At 53.1% G+C, this 18,318-nt stretch overlaps 1 protein-coding gene across 3 annotated transcripts in view; it reads left to right on the top strand.

Moving 5' to 3' along the window:
* OTUD7B (OTU deubiquitinase 7B) overlaps window positions 1-18,318 on the top strand; it is a 29,697-nt gene that overhangs the window by 2,838 nt on the left and 8,541 nt on the right. Inside the window, exons 2-4 of one of the 3 annotated variants that reach the window (XM_067313471.1) lie at window positions 11,109-11,234; window positions 14,245-14,415; window positions 14,636-14,851. In XM_067313471.1, the coding sequence (XP_067169572.1) occupies window positions 11,162-11,234; window positions 14,245-14,415; window positions 14,636-14,851 (460 nt within the window). In that variant the 5' untranslated portion in view covers window positions 11,109-11,161. Of the gene's footprint in view, window positions 1-11,108; window positions 11,235-14,244; window positions 14,416-14,635; window positions 14,852-18,318 lie in introns of those variants that run through there. The other 2 variants (XM_067313472.1, XM_067313473.1) reach the window with 2 other exon arrangements.

Raw genomic sequence — 18,318 nt, 5'->3', positions numbered from 1 at the left:
AACGCGTTGTTTAAAATACTTGCGCGGGCGTTTTTGCTTGCTAACGAAATAAGCTTGTGCTGGGCGCGCGGGTACGGAGGGGGGGCCGTATAAAAGCCATAAGCTCCCGCATCTGGTGCGTCCGGAAGGGACGTCTGTGGAAGAAGCTCATTCGGAGCGTGCAGCTCTTAAGAGCTTGCTTATAAAGCCGAGACTTCTCCAAGTGTGTTTGTATATATGAAATACTTGTCAACAATTAAAGCGCGAGTGGTGCGTGCGCCCAAATATTTACACAGACCCTTTCTAGTGCTGCAGTTCTGTTTGGCTTTTCCGCCGGGAGTTCGCCACGCTCTCTGGCAGCGAGCGCCTGGGGCCGATCTCATCAGAAGCACGCAGGAGGCAGAGTCCGGTCTTTGCGGCTCGATGTAACGCGATTGCAGCCTGACGGGCTCTCGCTGCCGCGGCGGCGGCGTTGCAGAAACGTGGAGATCGCGGGCAAGCCGGCGTCCCTTTCAGCAAGCGTCTTGGCTCCGACAGCTCCCTAGTTAAACTGCAAACTCGCCTCTTAAAATGACCGATGCCGACAGAAAAACAGATTTACCAGGCAGGAAGGTGATCAGATCAAAAATACCCCGCGGGGAGAAGCGGAGCCTGGCAGCGGGGCGGCGGCGCCCGTGGCCTGGTTTGCCGACGCTTGCAAAGCCGGCGTTCACGCTGGAAATAGTCGCGGCCTGATTTAAGCAGGTGAATTTATCTTGGAGTGATTTTTTCCCTTGTGCGTAGCCGCCGCGAAAACTGCTTATTTTAGACGTGTACCTCCCGTTTGGCTAAAACGGGGAAAGAGCCTAACGTGGGTCACTCTAATTACTGTAATTCTTGGGAGCGCAGCACGGCTCCTGAACCGGCGATGCCGCAGCGAGGACGGATCGTCCTCTCTTGGCGCGTCAATGTGTGCGCGCACCTGTACCCAAAGAATAGCTTTGCCCAGCTTGGAAACGTAATGAGAGAGCGCGCTGCCAAGTTTGCTGGTCGCAAAGAGTTTAGCGGCCTTACCGAGCCCTTGCCTAAGAAAGGGTAATTTTAGGTAATTCTCCTTCGTGCGGTCGTTTCTTCGCGTCCCGTCCTTGCCGTTGCAATCAGCCACCCGCAGTTAGCGCAGCGTCGAAGCGCGTTGTGTTCAGGGCCGGGCTTTACAGCTGCTTCGGCACCTGTAACGGCGGCTCTGCCTAGGTCTCGGGGTTTATCCCCGCCGCGGAGCGAGCCGCGCTCTCGCCCCGGGGCCGCGGACGTCTCTGAGCAAAGCGCGGCCGTTTCCCCCGGGACTGCGCGCGGGCGGGTTGCGAAGAGCCTCGCGTCCGCCAGACTTCCCCCGCGGCGCGTCGGGTTTTGAGCAGTCGCCTCGCCTCGAGGGAAGCTCTGAAACGGGAAGTTAGGGTTTGCGATTCGTCCTGAAAAGCGCAAACGCTCTGGAAAGAGGAATCGATAAGTGACAGCGACGGTGCGGGCAGGGCCTCGGCGTTCGTGAGACCGTCCCGGGCGGATTCAAGCCTCTTTCTGACTTTTCTATGGCTTTGAGGTTTCTTTCCTGTGAGGCTGCTGCTTCAAAGCAGGTTGTAGAATAGTCTGGCCGGTGCAATTAGGAAAGCTGTATTTAGAGCAAAGGCAAACAGGTGATTGCAGCCCTTAAAAATAGGGTGCACCTTTCATCTGGGAAAAGTTAAGCACGTGACAATGGTTGCGTTTCGGAAACTTTCTTTAGTATCGTTGCAACTCTGGCTTAACCACCGCTTTTCTAGTGTTCTGACTCTCTTGAGCGACAGCGTACTCCTAAGGTGCCTTTTCCCCCTTTGAAAACCTCTGCTTGGGGGGACGACGCAGCTCGGACAGTGCCGAGAATCGGCAATCGCACGGAGGCTTCCGGGCTGCCATCGCTCAGGATGGCAAATCTTGCCGAAAAGCTGCTTGTACCGAATGCAAAACGCTGTAGCCCTGTGACCTCGGTGCAAGATCCAGTCTAAGCTCGGGCTGCCCATCGTGTCTGTTTAAAAACAAGTATTTCTGGTGTTAATTTTGCCTTCCTTTTTGCATCCACACCAGCATTTCTTTAGACCTCCTTCAGCTAGCTTGCAAGCGTTCTTGCACCGAGTTATTCCTTGGGAAAGAGCTGTTTTGTCGGGCTACGGTTGCGGAGGTTGGGTTCGGTTTTTGCCCTCGCCTAAGCAAGAGCTGTGCAGCCCGCGTTCGGCCTCGTGCAATGCCGACGCCTAGTCGGAGCTTAGTAGCTCCAGTAAAGGTATTAGGGCAGGTTCACTGTGCGCGCTTTGCGTTGCGCCGCTGATCCCGGCTCTGTTTGGGCCGAGGTCGCGCGCAGGCTCGGTGGCGGTGCTGGGCCTGGAGTCCTGAGCCCTGACTCGCGGCTCCCGCCCTTGTTGAAAGTCATACGGAAAATCTGGGAAAGGGGTGCGTAGGCTTGTAGTTTTGTGTTGCTGAAATATTTCTGGAAATACTTTTTAATTTAGCAAAGACCTCTAATGCAGGAGCGCGTTTAAGATCGTGTTTGATGCTTAGCTTTGACAGTAGCCCTAGACAAAACCAACTTTTTTCTTCTGAAGTGTATAGTTCTCAAAGAAAACCGACAAACCCCAACCTGTTTCTTGCTTAATTTGCTTATTCTGCTAATGTTTCAATCGTGTTAAAAGCCTCAAAATTAAAATTGTAGAACTCGTAGTCCGTCTCTCCCATTCTATGGATTATATTCATTTCCGGTGAAATGCTTTTGTGGTTAAGTACGCTTGATTATTTATCCTCGTTATGCTCTGAAAGACACCAGTGACGAAGCTGCGATACGCTTAATTATTTTACCTTGCTTCCTCTGCATTTCTTTCCTTGGTCTCTCTTAATTTGCCTGATCTGGTTAGGGCAGGCAGCAGGGCTCTTCGGTTCCTGCAAGCTGCCGTGAAAAACGGGCAGGCTGGAGCCAAGAAACCTGTTTGGTTTTGCTGCTGCTGAGTTAGTAACGAGTTTTTACCGAGCGGTTTTGCCACCCGAAGGGTATGGTCCGTCCTGCGGAGAGGGATGGAGGAAGGGAGGGAGCTGTGGGTCACTTTGCTTTCGTGCGTTTTTGCTGTCTTTGCTTTTTGTTTAGGTGGTTTGACAGTATTAAATGCATTGCTTTGGTGCATTTATGTTGCTTTAACGTTGAGCTTCCTCCTAGGAGGCTGCCTGTTGGGTTTAACGGGAGTCGCTTTTGGGTTGGAAGACGGCTCTTTGCACCAGCGTGCTGGTAATGCAATGGTTGTTCCGAGTACTGCGTGCTTAAGCTTTGGAGGAGCAGCCCGAAGATTTGGCAGGCTTTTCCTTACTGATAGCGGCTCAAGCAAAACGCCACAACGTGCGTTAAGTCACTCAATCCCAAGACCTTCCTCTTGCGCAGCTTGTCCTCGAATCCAGGAGGAGCCCGACCAGTGAGATTTGGAAAACCGGGACGGGGATATCGGACCGCTGCACGGTCCTTAAGCCCTGGCGCAGAGACGAGCCAAACCTTTCTCCTCGCAGCTGGACGCGGCCCCCTTCCTGCAACGGCTTCGGGAGGTCGGAGGTGAAAATCGCCGGGTCCCTGCGCGGGTGTCGTTTCTCGGCCGGGGCTGGCGATGGGTGCGGGCGTCCTCGGTGCGCTGCAGGACGCGTGGCTTTCGCTCTCTGTCCTCGCGGGTGTGGTGACACTGTTTGTGCAAGGATCGAGCTTATTATAGCGCAGAGCCGCGTGTGACTCGTGGTTGCTCGGTGTCGTCTTGCATCACGTCGCCCCGTGGGAAACGTCGCAGCGTTTTGGGCCCCGGCGTAAGTTAGACCACGCTGACGTGTTGCTAAAGGAGCCCGTGCGTAAGTAGCAGAACGGCTTACGGATAAAAATCTTAAGTGTGATCCGTAGGTTTAGAGCTAGCAGAGTTTGGAGACTCCCGGGATGGTTTAGCCCCGTCCCACCTACGCCACCTTCTCGTTTTGCTCCTCGTTAGGATACAGACGTTGGCTCCAAAGCTTCCCGCTGCCCCCCGCGCACGCAAACGTACCGTGACGTAGGCATGGACGTCGGCATGCCCGAATCTTAAAAAAAACAGATTTCTGGAACTAGGCTGGGAAACGCACCTACCCAGCCCGAATCCTGTTTAAAAGCAAAATATCTGCAGTGCAAAGGGAGTATTTAAATGTGCCCGAAATGGAGAGGAAAGTCATCTTCGGTTGCTGATGTCTTGTATGATATTGGCTTAAAAGCTTCGGTTTAAAAACAAAAGACAAAGCGAAGCACTTGCGTTTTTGACGCAAAAGGAAACATTTTCCTTGAGCCAAAGTTGTAGTTTCCTAATATAGGTTCAGTTGCTGTGTCCTGCTGCCCCGAATGAACAGGAAACGGATGCCGAAGTGCTGAAGGAGGACACCTGTTTCTTACTTTCATTTTATTTTAAGACCAAGACATCCTTAAGGCGCTTGTAAGAGCCGGGTCCTGCATCTGTAGTCGGGTTTGACTTCGGTACGGCTCCTGATGCGAGCCGGGACTTCTGGGTTTCTCGGCGTATGAACCCATCTTCCTTTAGCTTCCCGTAAGAAGACGCATCTTCCCCCCACAAGCACGCGTCCCTTGACAAGCAGCATTTAGCACTTGCTAAAAATATAAATACCAAGTTTCATTTCTTCTTCCGTTCGCCCTGCTTTTGTGCCAAAACTTAAGCTTTCGTGCTGTCCTGCTGGTCTTGATGAGACTGACCTGCAGAAAACAGGGGAGTCCTGTTGCACGAGCCAAATCATCGCAACTCCTAAATATTTGCCATTCGGGAGGCTCTTATCAGCGGTGGGGAGCGAACGGTTGTAACTTTGCATCTTCTGTGTTTTCCTCTTGTATTTGCACATAACTGATAAAGCAGCTGGCGTCTATTGACTGGTCTGATTTGGTGCCAAGTGTAAAGACGGGAACAGTTTGCAAAAGCAAAGCTGGGGACGGCTCTTGTTGGCCAAAAAGGATGGTCATCTCTTGCATTAATTATTGCTGATGCCTTCGGGCCCACGCTTGTGATGCATGCTCGGCGAGCAGAGCAAAACAGGGTAAAATATTTCCACTACCAATGAACTCAGTCATCCTTTCTGGCCAGGAGAATAAAATAAAAAACAAACAACAACAGCAGTGAATCAGACTGAAACCGCTCGCCAGCAGTTCTGCGAAACGCATCTCCGGCGCTGCCAGTGGGTCCTTCTGCTCTGGCCTCAAATACCCCCGCGAGCAGATAAGCGCTGGGTGTTTCGGTAACCTTTCCTCTTCGCTTTTCCTCGCTTTTGTTGACTTAAGCAACGCCCCGTGGCTGTTAACATTTTAGAAACGTTTCGTTTGGCGGCGTAATAATAATAATAGCTTTTTAACTTCGAGTCGGTGTTATTTAGAGCTAATGCAGTGTGGGCAGCATCATACCCCGAGTTCCCTCGTGGCTCGCTCGCACCTTTACGCGCCGAAATCGCTGCAAGCAGCAGCCGGCGCGCACCTCTCACCCTGACCTCGTCGAGCCGTAAACGACCCTTGCGAGCTCTGAGGACGGCTAGGCTGATGGATTGCTGCTTTCCCAGGTTTTCCCCCAGTTTGTCCCGTTTACCAGACGTCCGGTGATGGACCGGGAGGCCCTGGAAGCTCTCCCCGGGCTCGCGTTGGCGCTGGGTAGCGCTTGTCTGCCGTCTGCCTTTGGAATAAGTCAGTGAATTCTTCCCGGTGCCTCATAAGGGCGAGGCGTAATTAATCTTTTTATAGCATTTTACAAGCATTAGCTAACCAAATGTTGTGACATCCCTATGGGGTAAGTGTTTTAGTTTCTCCTTATAAAGCCAACGTGCCCGGTGATGCCACATCATTCATGGCAACCCCGTGTCCGAAGTGGTACGTCGGGGTGCCCTAAAAATACGTACGGGTTCCCCAAGGTTTGCGGATACCGACGTTATCCCGGGCCCACGTGATGTATCCAGCGGAAATTTGGGATGACGTGGTGAAGGGGCTCCTCAGGATCTGCCCATCCGTAAAAATGAGCTGCTTTTAGGACAGCGCTTCCCTCCAGGTGCGAGAATATGACGCCTGTATTGCCGGTCTGTCCCCGAGCTCGTCGGCAAAGTGGGAAAAGTTTGATATTTTGGGCTCTGCTGCGAACGCTGCCCGGAGGATCAGGAGCCTGCAGCCCGCGCGGGTTCGCTAAAGGTGCTGCGGGCTGCCTGCCGGGAGCGTTTCCTAGGGTCCGTGTTACAAATACGTATTTCTTGTGATTTGGTCAATTCTGGGGGGGGAAAGGTCTAATCCTGCGAGACCTGGGAGCCGCCAGCGTCCGTCTCGAACGTAGGCTTTTAAATCGGGCGGCACGAGAAAGCAGCAGCCCGGCTCCCGCTCCAGTCGCTGGTGTTTCGCGTGCATCACGGCGCGGCCGCGACGCGAAGGTTTCTTTTCTGTTGAGCTTTTCCTCTTTGGCCGCTCTTGCCTTCTCCTGCGGCTCGTGCCTTTGGTTTGCTCGTGTTTAAGCGTGGCTGCGTTTTCGCTTTGGGTTTGCATTTGCTCCCCCACGGGGTTTGCCGGGTCGGTTTGCAGCTCCTTGCAGCAGGCTGCGATGAGGTTAATAATTAATGCGATTAATAATCCTCGTCCGTCAAAGCGTTCGCCCTCCTCCCGCCTCGGAGGCTGCTGGCGTGGCTTGAGCAGGTGCAAGCCAGGAGAAAACGCAAAGGAGAATAAAACAGGTGAAAAGCTGCAAGCAGCGCGGCTTTGCTGCCGCCCGGCCAGGCGCCCGTTCGCGTTCAGCTTTGTGAACGTGTTGGTGCACAGAGAAAAACTCTCTTTTACCTTTCCGATCAACAGGTTCATAATGTGGCTTTTAAACTTGCATCGCCTGGAAAGCGATTCCCTTGAAAGCAGATTTCCGTGCTTTGAGGTAGAGCTGAGCGTAAAGGAGAGGGAATAAAACGCGCGGCATCCCTGGGTCTCGTTTCTCCTGTTCGTGTGCAGGAAGACGTCCAGGAAGCCGCCGCAGATGTTCCTCTGGGAAAGAGGATAACTTCCATCTATCAGAAATCCGGAGATGTCGCTGGAGAGATGCAATCCGGAGACGTGTGTGTTTTGTAGCAGCTGACTTGCTGCTCGACGCCGAACGCTCCAAGCGGTTTCAGAGGGTTTGGCCAAAGCCTGGGTGTAACTAATAACGTGTAATTGCACGCGCAGCAGCCGTGCCTTTATTCAAAGAGAAACCTTTCCACGGATTTTGGAGCGAGTGAGGCGCTTTGCTTGATCTATTCTGGCCTTGCTCCTATGCAAACTTCCAGGACGAATACGAAACCTCGTTCACGCGAGCTCAAATCAGATGCAAATGCGGCTTGGACAGAGCTGCCTTTGCTGCATCCCGTGGGGCGCTAAGGAAGAAGCGTGTTTAGCAATCTTACGTTTTGCAAATAAGTTGTTTTTTTTAATTTTATTTTTAATTTCTGACAATCTCAGCGAGGTGAGGCTGACGGTTACCTAATGAATAGGTTGCTTTTTTTTCCCCTTAGGTTAATTGCTGAACAGAAAGGTGTCTGCCGCTTCGCAGCGTGCTGCCAAGATACCGCAGGTTCGTAGCCCAGGGGGTTACGGGTAATCCTGGATGGCTCCCGTCCCGGCAGCCTGTTTACGAAGCGTTTACCCCAAGGTGCCGGGGTGACTGGCAGCCGCGATCGGCTTTATCCGAGCCCCGATCCCACGTGATTTGGGCTGCGGCGCCTTGCCCGTGCCAAAAGCAGCGAGCGAGTCTCTTGCTTCTGGCCAAAGAGTTATTCGAAGGCGATGATAGGGGCTTATCGCCGGCGGAGGGTTGCCGGAAAGCGTTCCGGCCTGGCGTTTCAACTCCATGAGTGTTTTGAAACTCCGAGGTGCGTGTTTTAATTTGAAGCCTGGCTGCGTGTTGCTTGTCCCCTCGCGAATCGAGGGGTTTTTGCTGGCTGGAGGCGCTGGGCGACGCACGCCCCGAGCTCTCGGGGTGCAAACGGGGTTAGGCGAAACGCCGGCGTTGCAAAATCTCCGTCAGCGGCTCGCCGCTCCGCAGCTCCTTCGAGGGACGCAGGAGAGAGATTGCAAAATATCTCGGAGGAGCCGAGGGCTCGTGGGGAGGAAAACTGGAAAACGTGGGCGATCCCGGCTCCTTGCAGACTACGCGTCGTCGGCGCTTCCGGGCGCCAAGAGATCCGAGCGGCAAAGGCCGTCGAGAACGAAGAATAGAAACGGAGGGCGGAAAAGGACTTCAGGAGATGCCGGGCGGCGAGGCGGATCGAGCGTATCCGGAGCATTCCTGCGTGCCGTTTGCCTAAGCGCAGCTTTGCCCGCCGCGGGGAAGCGTCTCCCCAATCCCAGGCTTCGCTGCCATACTTGGGCGGCAGCTTTTGAAATGAAATCTCCGCAAATTAAAGCGATTTGGGTTTTTTTTGCTCTCCGCCAGTGGAAACGGGGAAGTTTGGACGCTGTCCCTTGAACGTGAGTCTTATGGATTGCAATGGGAGCCGGGATTTTTGCAGTCTGGCTTTTATTTTGCACAAAACCTTAAACAGCAGACAGCTTCGAATGTGCAGAACCATTACATTTAACGGCTTTTTTTTTTTTCCTCTCCTGGAATAGCTTAAAATGTAAATAGTTGGGAAATAGTGTGTCTTGGTTAAGTACTAATTATGAAGTATTTCTGGGATAGCGGGAAGAAACAGACTGTCTAAAATGAAAAAAGTGTAAGATGGAATATGATTGCTATTTTTTCAGTGTTTCAGGTTTGTAACAAAGATACACGTTAAAAATCGGATAGACCGTTAGCTCCGCAGGGACGATGAAGCAAACTTATGGCAAGGATCTGCACCGTATTAAAGGCAAGACTTAAAATCAGACCGGTCTGCTTTAGAGGACTTCCCGCATCCTCCCTTCCAGCGGGGCTTTGCGTCCGAATTGGATGCTTTTAGGATGTCTCCCTGCTCGCGCGTCCCGCGAATACCTGTGGGTATTGCAGAGATTGCAGAAACGCCTGGTTTCCGTCCTAACTGCATCATCTTCATCGCGTTTTTTGCGCGCGGCGTACCAAGGAAGCTCGCTTTCTTAAAAGCTTAAAAACCGAACGCGGAGGGAGAGGATGTTTCCTGATCCGAGCCCTCGCTTTAAATCCCTGCGACGGTTCGTTCCTGCCTCTCCGGACCTGCAGCTTCCCATCTGTGTTTTGCCTTGCAGCGCTGCGCTGTTGACATTCTTGTGCGGGAGGGAGTTTTCTCGGCGGCTGCAAATGCCATGAGCTAACGGGTGTAGGCTGTGCCGCCGCTCTTTTCTTTTTTCATTCCGAAAGGCCAAGCTTTGCCGTGTGCACTTCTTTTTTTAAATGCTGCACCCACCAGAAGGAAATTATCTTTTGTTCCGCTGAGGCCGAGCTCTCACTTGGAAACGGCGTTTGCCCTTTCGGCAGCTCTCGTCGGAGGGGAGCCGGTGTTTTGGGGGTGCGAAAGCCTGCCCCGGGACCGGCGCTCCTCGCTGCGTCGCCGATGCAACGGCGGGAATCGCCTGCCGAATCTTTGCCTGGCGTCTGAACGCGCTTTTTTGGGATCGCCTTCAAGCGGCAGCAGCAGCCCCCGAGGTTGCTTCCGCGATAAAGGAACATTAAATAGCTTTTCTGCACGCACGGAGTGAACGAGCGTGTGATCAGCGAGCATGACGCTAAGAGTGGTGTTAAGCCGACGAAGCCAGCAAATTCCAGGTTGGAGCTTGCGTGTTTGGGAATTGCATTTGGGACTTGCACGCCGTTGGGGAGTTTTGCCCATCTTTAGGGATAATTCTGAAGAAAGGGATTTTTTTTTTTAAGGCACCAGTAAAGCAAACGAGCTCGTCTCCCCTATAATACTGAAATTTCCGCTCTCGGTGTGGCACCGCCTCTATCAACCGGCCGTACAGATTTTTCCCCTTCTTCTCCGTGTGCCAAATTGCAGCTTTCGAATGAATTTTCCCGAGAGGTTCCGTTCCCGGGAAGCAGAACGTGTTACGATAACCCTTTAAGTGCAGAAACCCGGCCGCGCGTTTGCCCGGTCCAGGCTTCTGCGGCTGCTTTTGCTTTCTGCCTCGAGGAATGCAGTAAATCAGGCTTTGGGTGCGCAGCCGGAGCCCACACCTTTCTGAATCTCCAAACCTGCAAAAATTAAGCTTTACTTAGTATATTTTGGGCCTGGCTGGGTTTTTTGTTCCCTTCTGGGAAGGAGATAATTATTTAGCTATTGCAAGGGTTTGTGGCATGTTGGTTTTGGGAACCTCGCGGCGAGCACGGCAATTTTTTTATTTTTAGGGGCACAAAGATGGTGCAAGGAGAACGGCGAGGCCTTTGCAAAAGCCGGGGCCGTTTTGCCGCACGGGCGCTCGTTAAAACCGAGCGCGGATCGCAGTGGTTTCCTCGTCCTGGAGAGCCGGACCGCTGCGTTTATGCTTGTCTGAAAGAAGGACTTTTATTTATTTATTTTTTTTCTGTAGCCTGAAAGGGTTGTTTTGTTTTGCAGAGGCAACATCTCCTAATTAAAGCGTTTTCTCCTTGCTTTTTTTCTTTATTTTCCCCCCTCCTTGTGTGTTTGAAAAGAGCTGCCTGCCTCCAGATGGGAGGTCAAGGATGCCGGACTCGCCGCGCGGATCGGCAGATCCGGGAAACTTTCTGCTTTCGCCCCCCTCCCAGACAAAATCATTTATTCTGCTAGGCTGCTTGCTTGCTCTTTTGGAAAGCAAAGCTCCTCCGAGCCCGTTGCGAACGAGATACTCCGGAAAGGCCAAGCAACTTCGGGAATAGTGTCGGCATAGGCGGTGCCCGGGTCGGCCGTGCAATCCCGAAATGGGGCCGGACGCAGGGAGAAAGCAGCCGAACTCCTATTTTCTTCACAATTATCGATCAGCTAAAGGGGGGGGTCCTGCAACAAAATTAGTTCGGTGGGGTTTATTTTATTTTATTTTATTTTTCCCCCCCCCGGGGAGGGAACGAGGCACCTGCCATCGGATAGTTCCCGGCTCGCCGCAAGGCTGCCGCGCCGGGCTAATTAATTTTATACCCTGTAACGCGAGCTGGGCCCGCTGTTGCTCTCGTTCCTAGATTGAGGCCGAGGTGCTGATCCGGGAGCGCTCCAGGAGCACGTGACCTTGGATATGGACATCGTCCTGTCGGATTTTGTTCGCTCAACGGGGGCAGAGCCGGGACTGGCCCGAGACCTGCTCGAAGGTGAGTGGCCTAGGCGCAAATTGCCTTTATTTTCCGCGTAGCCCAGAATTACCCCGGCAAAAGCCTGGCTTTGCTTCTGTATCTTATTCCGCTTGTACGGCGGAGGACTTGCTCCTGGACGAGTTTGCCGCTGCGTTTGAGCTCGGATTCCCAGTTGTGCCGGGCGTTTGAGCAAAGCGCTCGACCGCCCGCGCTCGGCTCGAGTTTTGCGTCGCGAATCGGCGACGGGAATAAACTCGCTTTCGGCTCGCCGACCTCGGTTTGGAGGGCGCCCGGAGGCTCCTGCTCTCACCCCATCTCCGGCGCCGAGGGAAGGCTGACGGATGCCCGGTGCCGGCGATTTTTTACGGTCGCATCTAGCGTTGCTTGGACTCGGGACTAAGCCGACGCTCCGCAGCATCCGCGCGGGCTCCTCCGATCGCCGCCGCAGCCGCGACGAATTCAAGGCCCCGCGACTTGCTGTAACGTGGGTCTGTAGGCGCTTCGCTCCACCGCCTTCGCTCTGCTTTTCCTCCTCCGCCGCCGCCTCTCGGGGCTCGCGGGATGGAGGAGCGGCCGCGCCGGCTGCTTTTCCGCTTCCAGCCTCCCCTTGGCTCCGCCGGCTTGCGGACGGCGCCCTTGAATTTCGCAAACGAGCGTCATCGCGGCGGAAGTCTGCCAGGCTGTGGCTTTTGCGGCGCCGGTACGTTCTGGTTTCTGGTTTCTCTGTTTGGCGCGAGGGTTTCTAACATTGGCTTTCCGAAGAAACATTTACGCTCGCGATAGGAAGAGGTTAAAGCAGGCACCTCCGCGAGCTTTCCGTCTCCCGCTCCGCTGCACGGGTGTTGATTTATTTTGACAGCGGTGGTTTTTACCTAATTTTCATAGCGTGCTGCTATTTTTCCTGGAGCCTCTCTGCGGCACTGACAACGTGGAAGTGAGGGAAGACGACTAGATTATTTTTTCTTCCTTTTTTTTTTTCTTTGGCGGGTATTAGTGAGGCTGTACTGCACTCCGAAAGCCGTCAAATAAAACGAGACGCGTTGTAAAAAGGCGACTATTCGGGCGTGAAATGCGAGCAGTCGCCAAGCGGCGTTTCTCCGCCCGTCTTGCGGGTTTCCGCGCGCCTCGGATTTCCGCACCTTCCCGCGCAGCCTGCGGGTCTCGACGCCCGCGCGCTGTTGCGTCCGACTGCCTTCGCTGCGAGAGGTTTCGACGTCCGCGGGCGAAAGCTAAAGGGTGGCGGCGCCGGGGGGGTTCGCGGCGCGGGTTTTGCCGTCGCGGCGATGCTGCGTTTTTTGCGGGAGAGCAGGGATCTTTCGGGCCGCCCCCCCCCCCCCCCCCCCCCGCATCTCCGCGAGGTTTTTGCCCCGTTGGGGAGAAACCTCCCTTATCGCCGGAGCGCCGAGGAAACCTGCTTGGTGCAAGAGTTTCCCGGCGCGCCCGTAACTCGTGCGTAACCTCCCTCTTGTATCCGCAAAGAGCAATTTAGTGCCAAGTCCTTTAAACGTGCCCTTCCCAGGTGCTTGCGGATAACTCGTAAATATTGGGATTTACGAGGCCTCGCAGCTGGCGTTGTTTCATATAGACTTTCCAAGGTTTGGCTCTTTTTTCCCCAATTTCTGGACCAGCTGCTGGCGAAGCTGGGAGGTAAATACAGCTGCCGTAGGTCAGCGTTGCTGGCGTGGCCTCCTGCCGCTTATTTGCGGAGGCAGATGCTGATGGGACAGCGATTTAATTTTAGTCCGATAGGTCACTCACATTCCTTGATCCTGATTCATTGTTTCATTTAGAAAAAAAATTTTTGACTCAAAAGGTAAGCCTTGAAATAACTTTCTGTTTGTAGTCAGTCATTAAATGCTGCAAATTACATCTCTAAAACGGAATTTAAATCCTCAAAAAGCATATTTCCTTTTGGAAATTAGAGACGGTGGCTTCTTTTATTGTCCACGAACTATCGCATAAACCCGTTGGCGGTTTATATGTCTTTCCTGCAGTGGAGTTACTATATATAAAGTTGGCTTTCTTTCGACACTGTCTGCTAACTTCCTAATTTAAGAGCCCAGATTAACAGTGTTCATAAAAATCACAGTTTTCCCAAATGTAAGCCATATGGTGGACTTCCCTTGCTATATATTCTTGCCTTTAGAAGATGGTGTCTTCTAAAAGGTCAGTTTATTGCATGCTGAAAGACTGCAGTGTATTAATATATATTACGTTCTTTCGGCTTTGCTGGGTAGCATTAAAAAGCGGTGGAAAGGATTCGCTCAACTCCGCTAAGTTCAAGCTGTCTTGCTGAATAATTTATTTGGTTAGCGATGGCCCGGGCTGGCTGCAAAGCGTCGTAGCTGCTGGCTAGCCCGGCTGGCGCCTTGCTTGCTTTCCTATTTTCTATTAAACCAGGCACAGAGATTTAAAATTAAGGCATCGGCTTGGGAAGCTGCGCTTTGTCACGCGTGTTTTCGCTCGAGCGTTATCCTGCGGCGGTGCGGGGGGATGTAGGGAGCTGTGAAGTCGGTCAGCGAAGAGGTGGTGTTTGCATCTGGATGCATCGTATTAAATGCGGTTGAAGCGGTTTGTAAAACAAAGCGCGGGTACGACCTGAAGCATTTGGCCGTTCGGCTTACGCAGATGCCGGCGGACCTAACGCAGCCCGACCTTTGATGTCCCTTTCCGAAGGGTAAAGCCTTACTTGCTTTCCTTCGGTTCCCTGGTCTGTGCTTAGTGGATATGCTATCGAGGTGACCCTGCTCTTCGTTTTGCAGCCGGAAACTTTGTTCTGGCAAAATTTGAGGTCTTTGGACCATCGTTGAGGATTTGCACGTGTCCAGCACCCAAGTAAGAGCAGCAGCTTGCTCGAAGCTCTGCGTGTGCCTCCTGCGCACATAAACCATCCATATAACCTGCGTCCATAGACCCAACACGTTCTTCAAGGATCATTTTCTAATATGGATTTAGTCAGTTTTAGCAACTAACTTGGGTTTTTTTCCTCCATGTGATGGCGATCATCTATTTCTATTTCCCAATCCAGGTAAAAACTGGGATCTGAGCGCGGCCCTGAGTGACTTTGAGCAGCTGCGGCAAGTGCACGCCGGGAACTTGCCGCATGCCTTCAATGAAGGACGCAGCTACAAAGCCCCCGAAAAGGAGGCCGGGCGGCCCGCGCGGCCGCCGCTCCAGCGGCAGGATGATATCGTGCAAGGTGAGCGTCGCCCGGGACCGCGAAAGCGATACCTCTCCAGCCAGTCTTCCTTCGGGAGCCTGAAATATTTATGCGCTGGAGCAAGTCAGGTTCTCGCAACCAAAAAAAGCGCCGGCTGGAGGCAGTGATTTTTGGAAACGCCTCGCTTCTGGGAGCTTTGCCTCTTCTCTGTGTCCCTTCTGCGCGGTTCAGGTGTTTTTCCCCTTCCTTTCCCCCCCAGAGAAACGCCTGTCCCGCGGCATTTCCCACGCCAGCTCCACCATCGTCTCGCTGGCCCGTTCCCACGTCTCCAGCAATGGCAGCAGCGAGCACCTGCTGGAGATGCCGATTTGCACTTTCCAGTTGCCCGACCTCACCGTGTACACGGAGGAATTTCGCAGCTTCATCGAGCGCGACCTCATCGAGCAGTCGATGCTGGTGGCGTTGGAGCAGGCCGGTAAGTGTTGCCCCGAGAGCTGCGCGTTGTTTCTGTTTTTTCCTTTCGCGCTAATGCGGCGCCGTGGCGGCAGTTTGCAGCGGTGGAAAACGCTGGAGTACGGCATCGGGCTGCAGGGAACTGAGCGCGTCGCAGGGATGCCCGTCTGCGATAGGTGTTACTCCATCCTTTTTTCTAGCACGGTGCAAGAGCTGAGTAAGCGTCTGCTTCGTTGCGCCTGCAGACAGTGAATGTAAGTGTTATGTGTTGTCATCTCTCCTACGGCTGAACGGTAACGCTCAAGAAGAGTTGCGTTATCTCGCCAACTGAGATTCCCCGTCTCCTGCACTCTCCCTTCGGCGTTACTGAGAGAAGGGCGGGGAGAAAAAAGCTATTGCACAACACGCACGGTAGCTGATCACCACTGAAAAAAATGTTAGAAGCGATTACGGGCATATTAGAGTCATGATGCCTTTTTATACGCTTGCCGCCTCGGTGCGGGAAAACCTGTCCGCTGACTTTCCGCGCGCCGGGAGAGAAACCACCTTACGAGGGTGGATATGTTTGTTCTCCACCGTGCTGTTTTTCCTCCTGAATAGTTGCTACGTGATCTGCAAACACGGTTTGGCCTGTGCATGAATGGGACCTCCATGCCGGCAGGGAACAACCTAATACGTGTTATCAGGGCAGCTTAGAGCTGGGATGGGGCCAGGGAAGAAGCGCCACCAGCAAGATCTCTGTAGCCCTTCCACCTCTCCTTTGTCTTCTGTCACCAACACACATATCTAGAAAACTATTCCTCGGGAGATAAGGTATATTCTTAATGTCAAATTTTAGCCCTAGGCTGCTCAAGTGTTCCTGTAATAAATATTCTCATGTTTTGGAAATGAACACTTGATCCAAGTGATCGCGTTACGGCGATGGTGCTGCTCGTCGGCAGCGAAGCCATCCTGTCTAATGCAAATAAAACAGAGTTATCTCCATCTCTCCGGAGGCCAGGCAGGGTATTGGATTGCCGGGTTTCAGCCCAAGCTCCGTTTTAGAGAAATACAGGTGCTTTTGGGTGATTAGGATCTCGTTTTCAGTGTAGATGTGGGTCCTTTGAAAACCCTGTAATTGGTGTGACTGCTTTTTAAATTTAATGTATGTTGAAAGCGCATTACGTGTCTCATGGGTCCGTCTGCGAGGTCGGAGGAAGAGGTCGGCGCTGTTGCAAGGCGGGCAGTGGATTCCCGCTGCCTCCACGGCAGCCGGATCAGGCCTTTTGGCTGCACTCTTCTGTCCATGTGCTGAGATGATGATAGCGTTAAGTAATAGATTTTTTATAACATGTCTTTTGAAGACAAAGCGTATCTGCACTATGCACGTGGCTTTGTTATAAATGAGTGTTTATCTTTTAATAAAGGGCTGTACGGTGCATGTAAAATATTGCAAGCTTAATTTGAAGTCGGGTTTTGAGCGTGGTGCTGTGATCTACAGTGGCTTCCGTTACTAATTTAGCACGTGCTGTCCTTAGGGGATTAAGCGAGTATTTTACAGGCCAATAAATGTTAAGATCCTCTTCTCGTTCTGCGCAAAGATCCCTTTGCGCCGCCGCGGCAGAGCGAGCAAGCTTTAAAGCGACCGTAAATTGTAATGACATCCGCTTGGAAAGCTTTTAACGTGCTCAGGATTGCATGAAAGGACCTTAGTGGAACTGAGAATTTGACCCTAACTGCTACTTTAGCGTTCTTTGTTGCAAACCGAAGTGCGTCGCCTCCAGGGGCTCGCGAAAGGCGCTCGGGAGATTTGCGATGGGCTGCGCAGGCTCTTTTCCCGCTGGGCGGGATGGGTTCGAAATTAGATAAGGAGAATACAGATGACTTATCTAATTTTAGAGATAACGAATGCACTCGCTTCGCCCTAGACGCCGCTTTTTCTCACCGCTCTTCTCCTTTTTTGGTCTGTCTTTTAACCTCCTTCTCGGCCGTGATCCTCCTCGCTCGTCTCCGCCGGGTGATTCAGCGGGGGGGGGGGGAAAAAACGCTTTCTGCAATAACCGAGCAAACGCAGTGGTGGGTGTCGATGGCAGATCCGTCACGGCGGAGCGAGGGGACGAGTCACTCCGGAGAGCGCTACCTTCGTCACGCGGAAAGGGCATGGCCTTGTGATTAAGGCACCGGCTTCCCTCGTAGCCTTAGGGAGGCCATTTGATTTATTTTAATGAGTCAGTCGTCATCGCTGGACTAGGAGGAACGTCGTCTTTGCCCGTTCCTTCCCATTTGCCTGACCCGTTTCGACAGTTCCCAGGTGCGGGAAGATGCAGGGCGCTTTCGAATGCGAGTATTTTGCTCTTAAGCCCGCATGCAAAGCGGTCAGGACTGCGTCCTCCGAACTGGACCTGGCTTTGCTTGGTGAGAGGTTGCACAACCTTCTTAAGCGCCAACCAGCCTGGCAGCAAACCCGGCCTGGGACAAGAGCTCCCTCAAACTCGTTGGTTGTGCCGGGAAAAGAGCAGCAAATTCTCGAGGAGGAAAAAAACTGCAGAGGGGATAAAAAAAAGCTCAGCGCTGCCCACGGTAGCGTTAGGTTTTGCTTCGCTTTTGTTAGATGCTGTTTTGCTTCTCGCTTTGCTCCCCTGGCACCGTTCCACTTGGCGAAGGCTCGCGGCTTTGCTCTGCCAGAAGCTGGATTGCCCGAAAATAGCCCGCTTCTCCGAGCGGAGCTATTGTCTGGAGACGGCGTGCTAAGCGCTTTTCGACTCCGGTGGGTTCCTTTCCCGGTGCTGAGAAAAGAAATCACCGGCGTCGAATTGCAGTGAACTCCGCACCTGATGTTTTTCCCCCCACGTTTCTCTCTTAGAGTTTAAGAACAGGTTTCTGAATTTAGCTTTTCCGCCTCCGCTGGCGCCAGGCTCGTGCGAGCCGTTAGGAGAAACCCCTCGGTAGCGCGGGCTGTCCGCGGCGGCTGCGCTGGGGATGCTCATCTAAACCGCCGGCGAGCGCGGGTTTCCCGACGGAGCCCTTCGAGACCGCGCAGCCCGTGCGCCGGCGGAGCGGAGGATGCCGGCTTCGTTTCCTCGATCCGTGTTTGACTTCCATTCGCGTGGCCGCAGTTCCTATTTTGCTAGTTCCTGTTTTCAGATTGATCCGAAAACCTGTCTTGAGGTGCAGCAGTTCCTTATGTTACCCCAAAGCTGCTGTTTTTAGATGACGTAAAACGCCGTCGGTTTGTATTTTCGTCGCTAAAGCCGCCTAGCGAGCGGGATCATCGCACGTGCCCGAGTATCATACCTCAAACCAGCGAGCAGAGGAAAAACAACCCCGGTGAGATGCCTTAAATGGGAACGATTTGGTTACTAGGAGAAACTAAAAGCAGGCTCGTTATTAGCCGGAGAAACTGGAAAAGTCCTCGGGCCCCATCCGCGACGGGCACTGGCACTTAGGGATGCGTTTTGAGCCTGACAAAAGTCCCGGCTGGGGCTGGCTCCGAGTTTCAGCCCGTCTCCC

The sequence above is a fragment of the Apteryx mantelli genome, chromosome 31 (genome assembly GCF_036417845.1).
Source record: "Apteryx mantelli isolate bAptMan1 chromosome 31, bAptMan1.hap1, whole genome shotgun sequence".
Taxonomy (NCBI): Eukaryota; Metazoa; Chordata; class Aves; order Apterygiformes; family Apterygidae; genus Apteryx; species Apteryx mantelli.
This window is presented reverse-complemented; position numbering and strand designations above follow the sequence as displayed.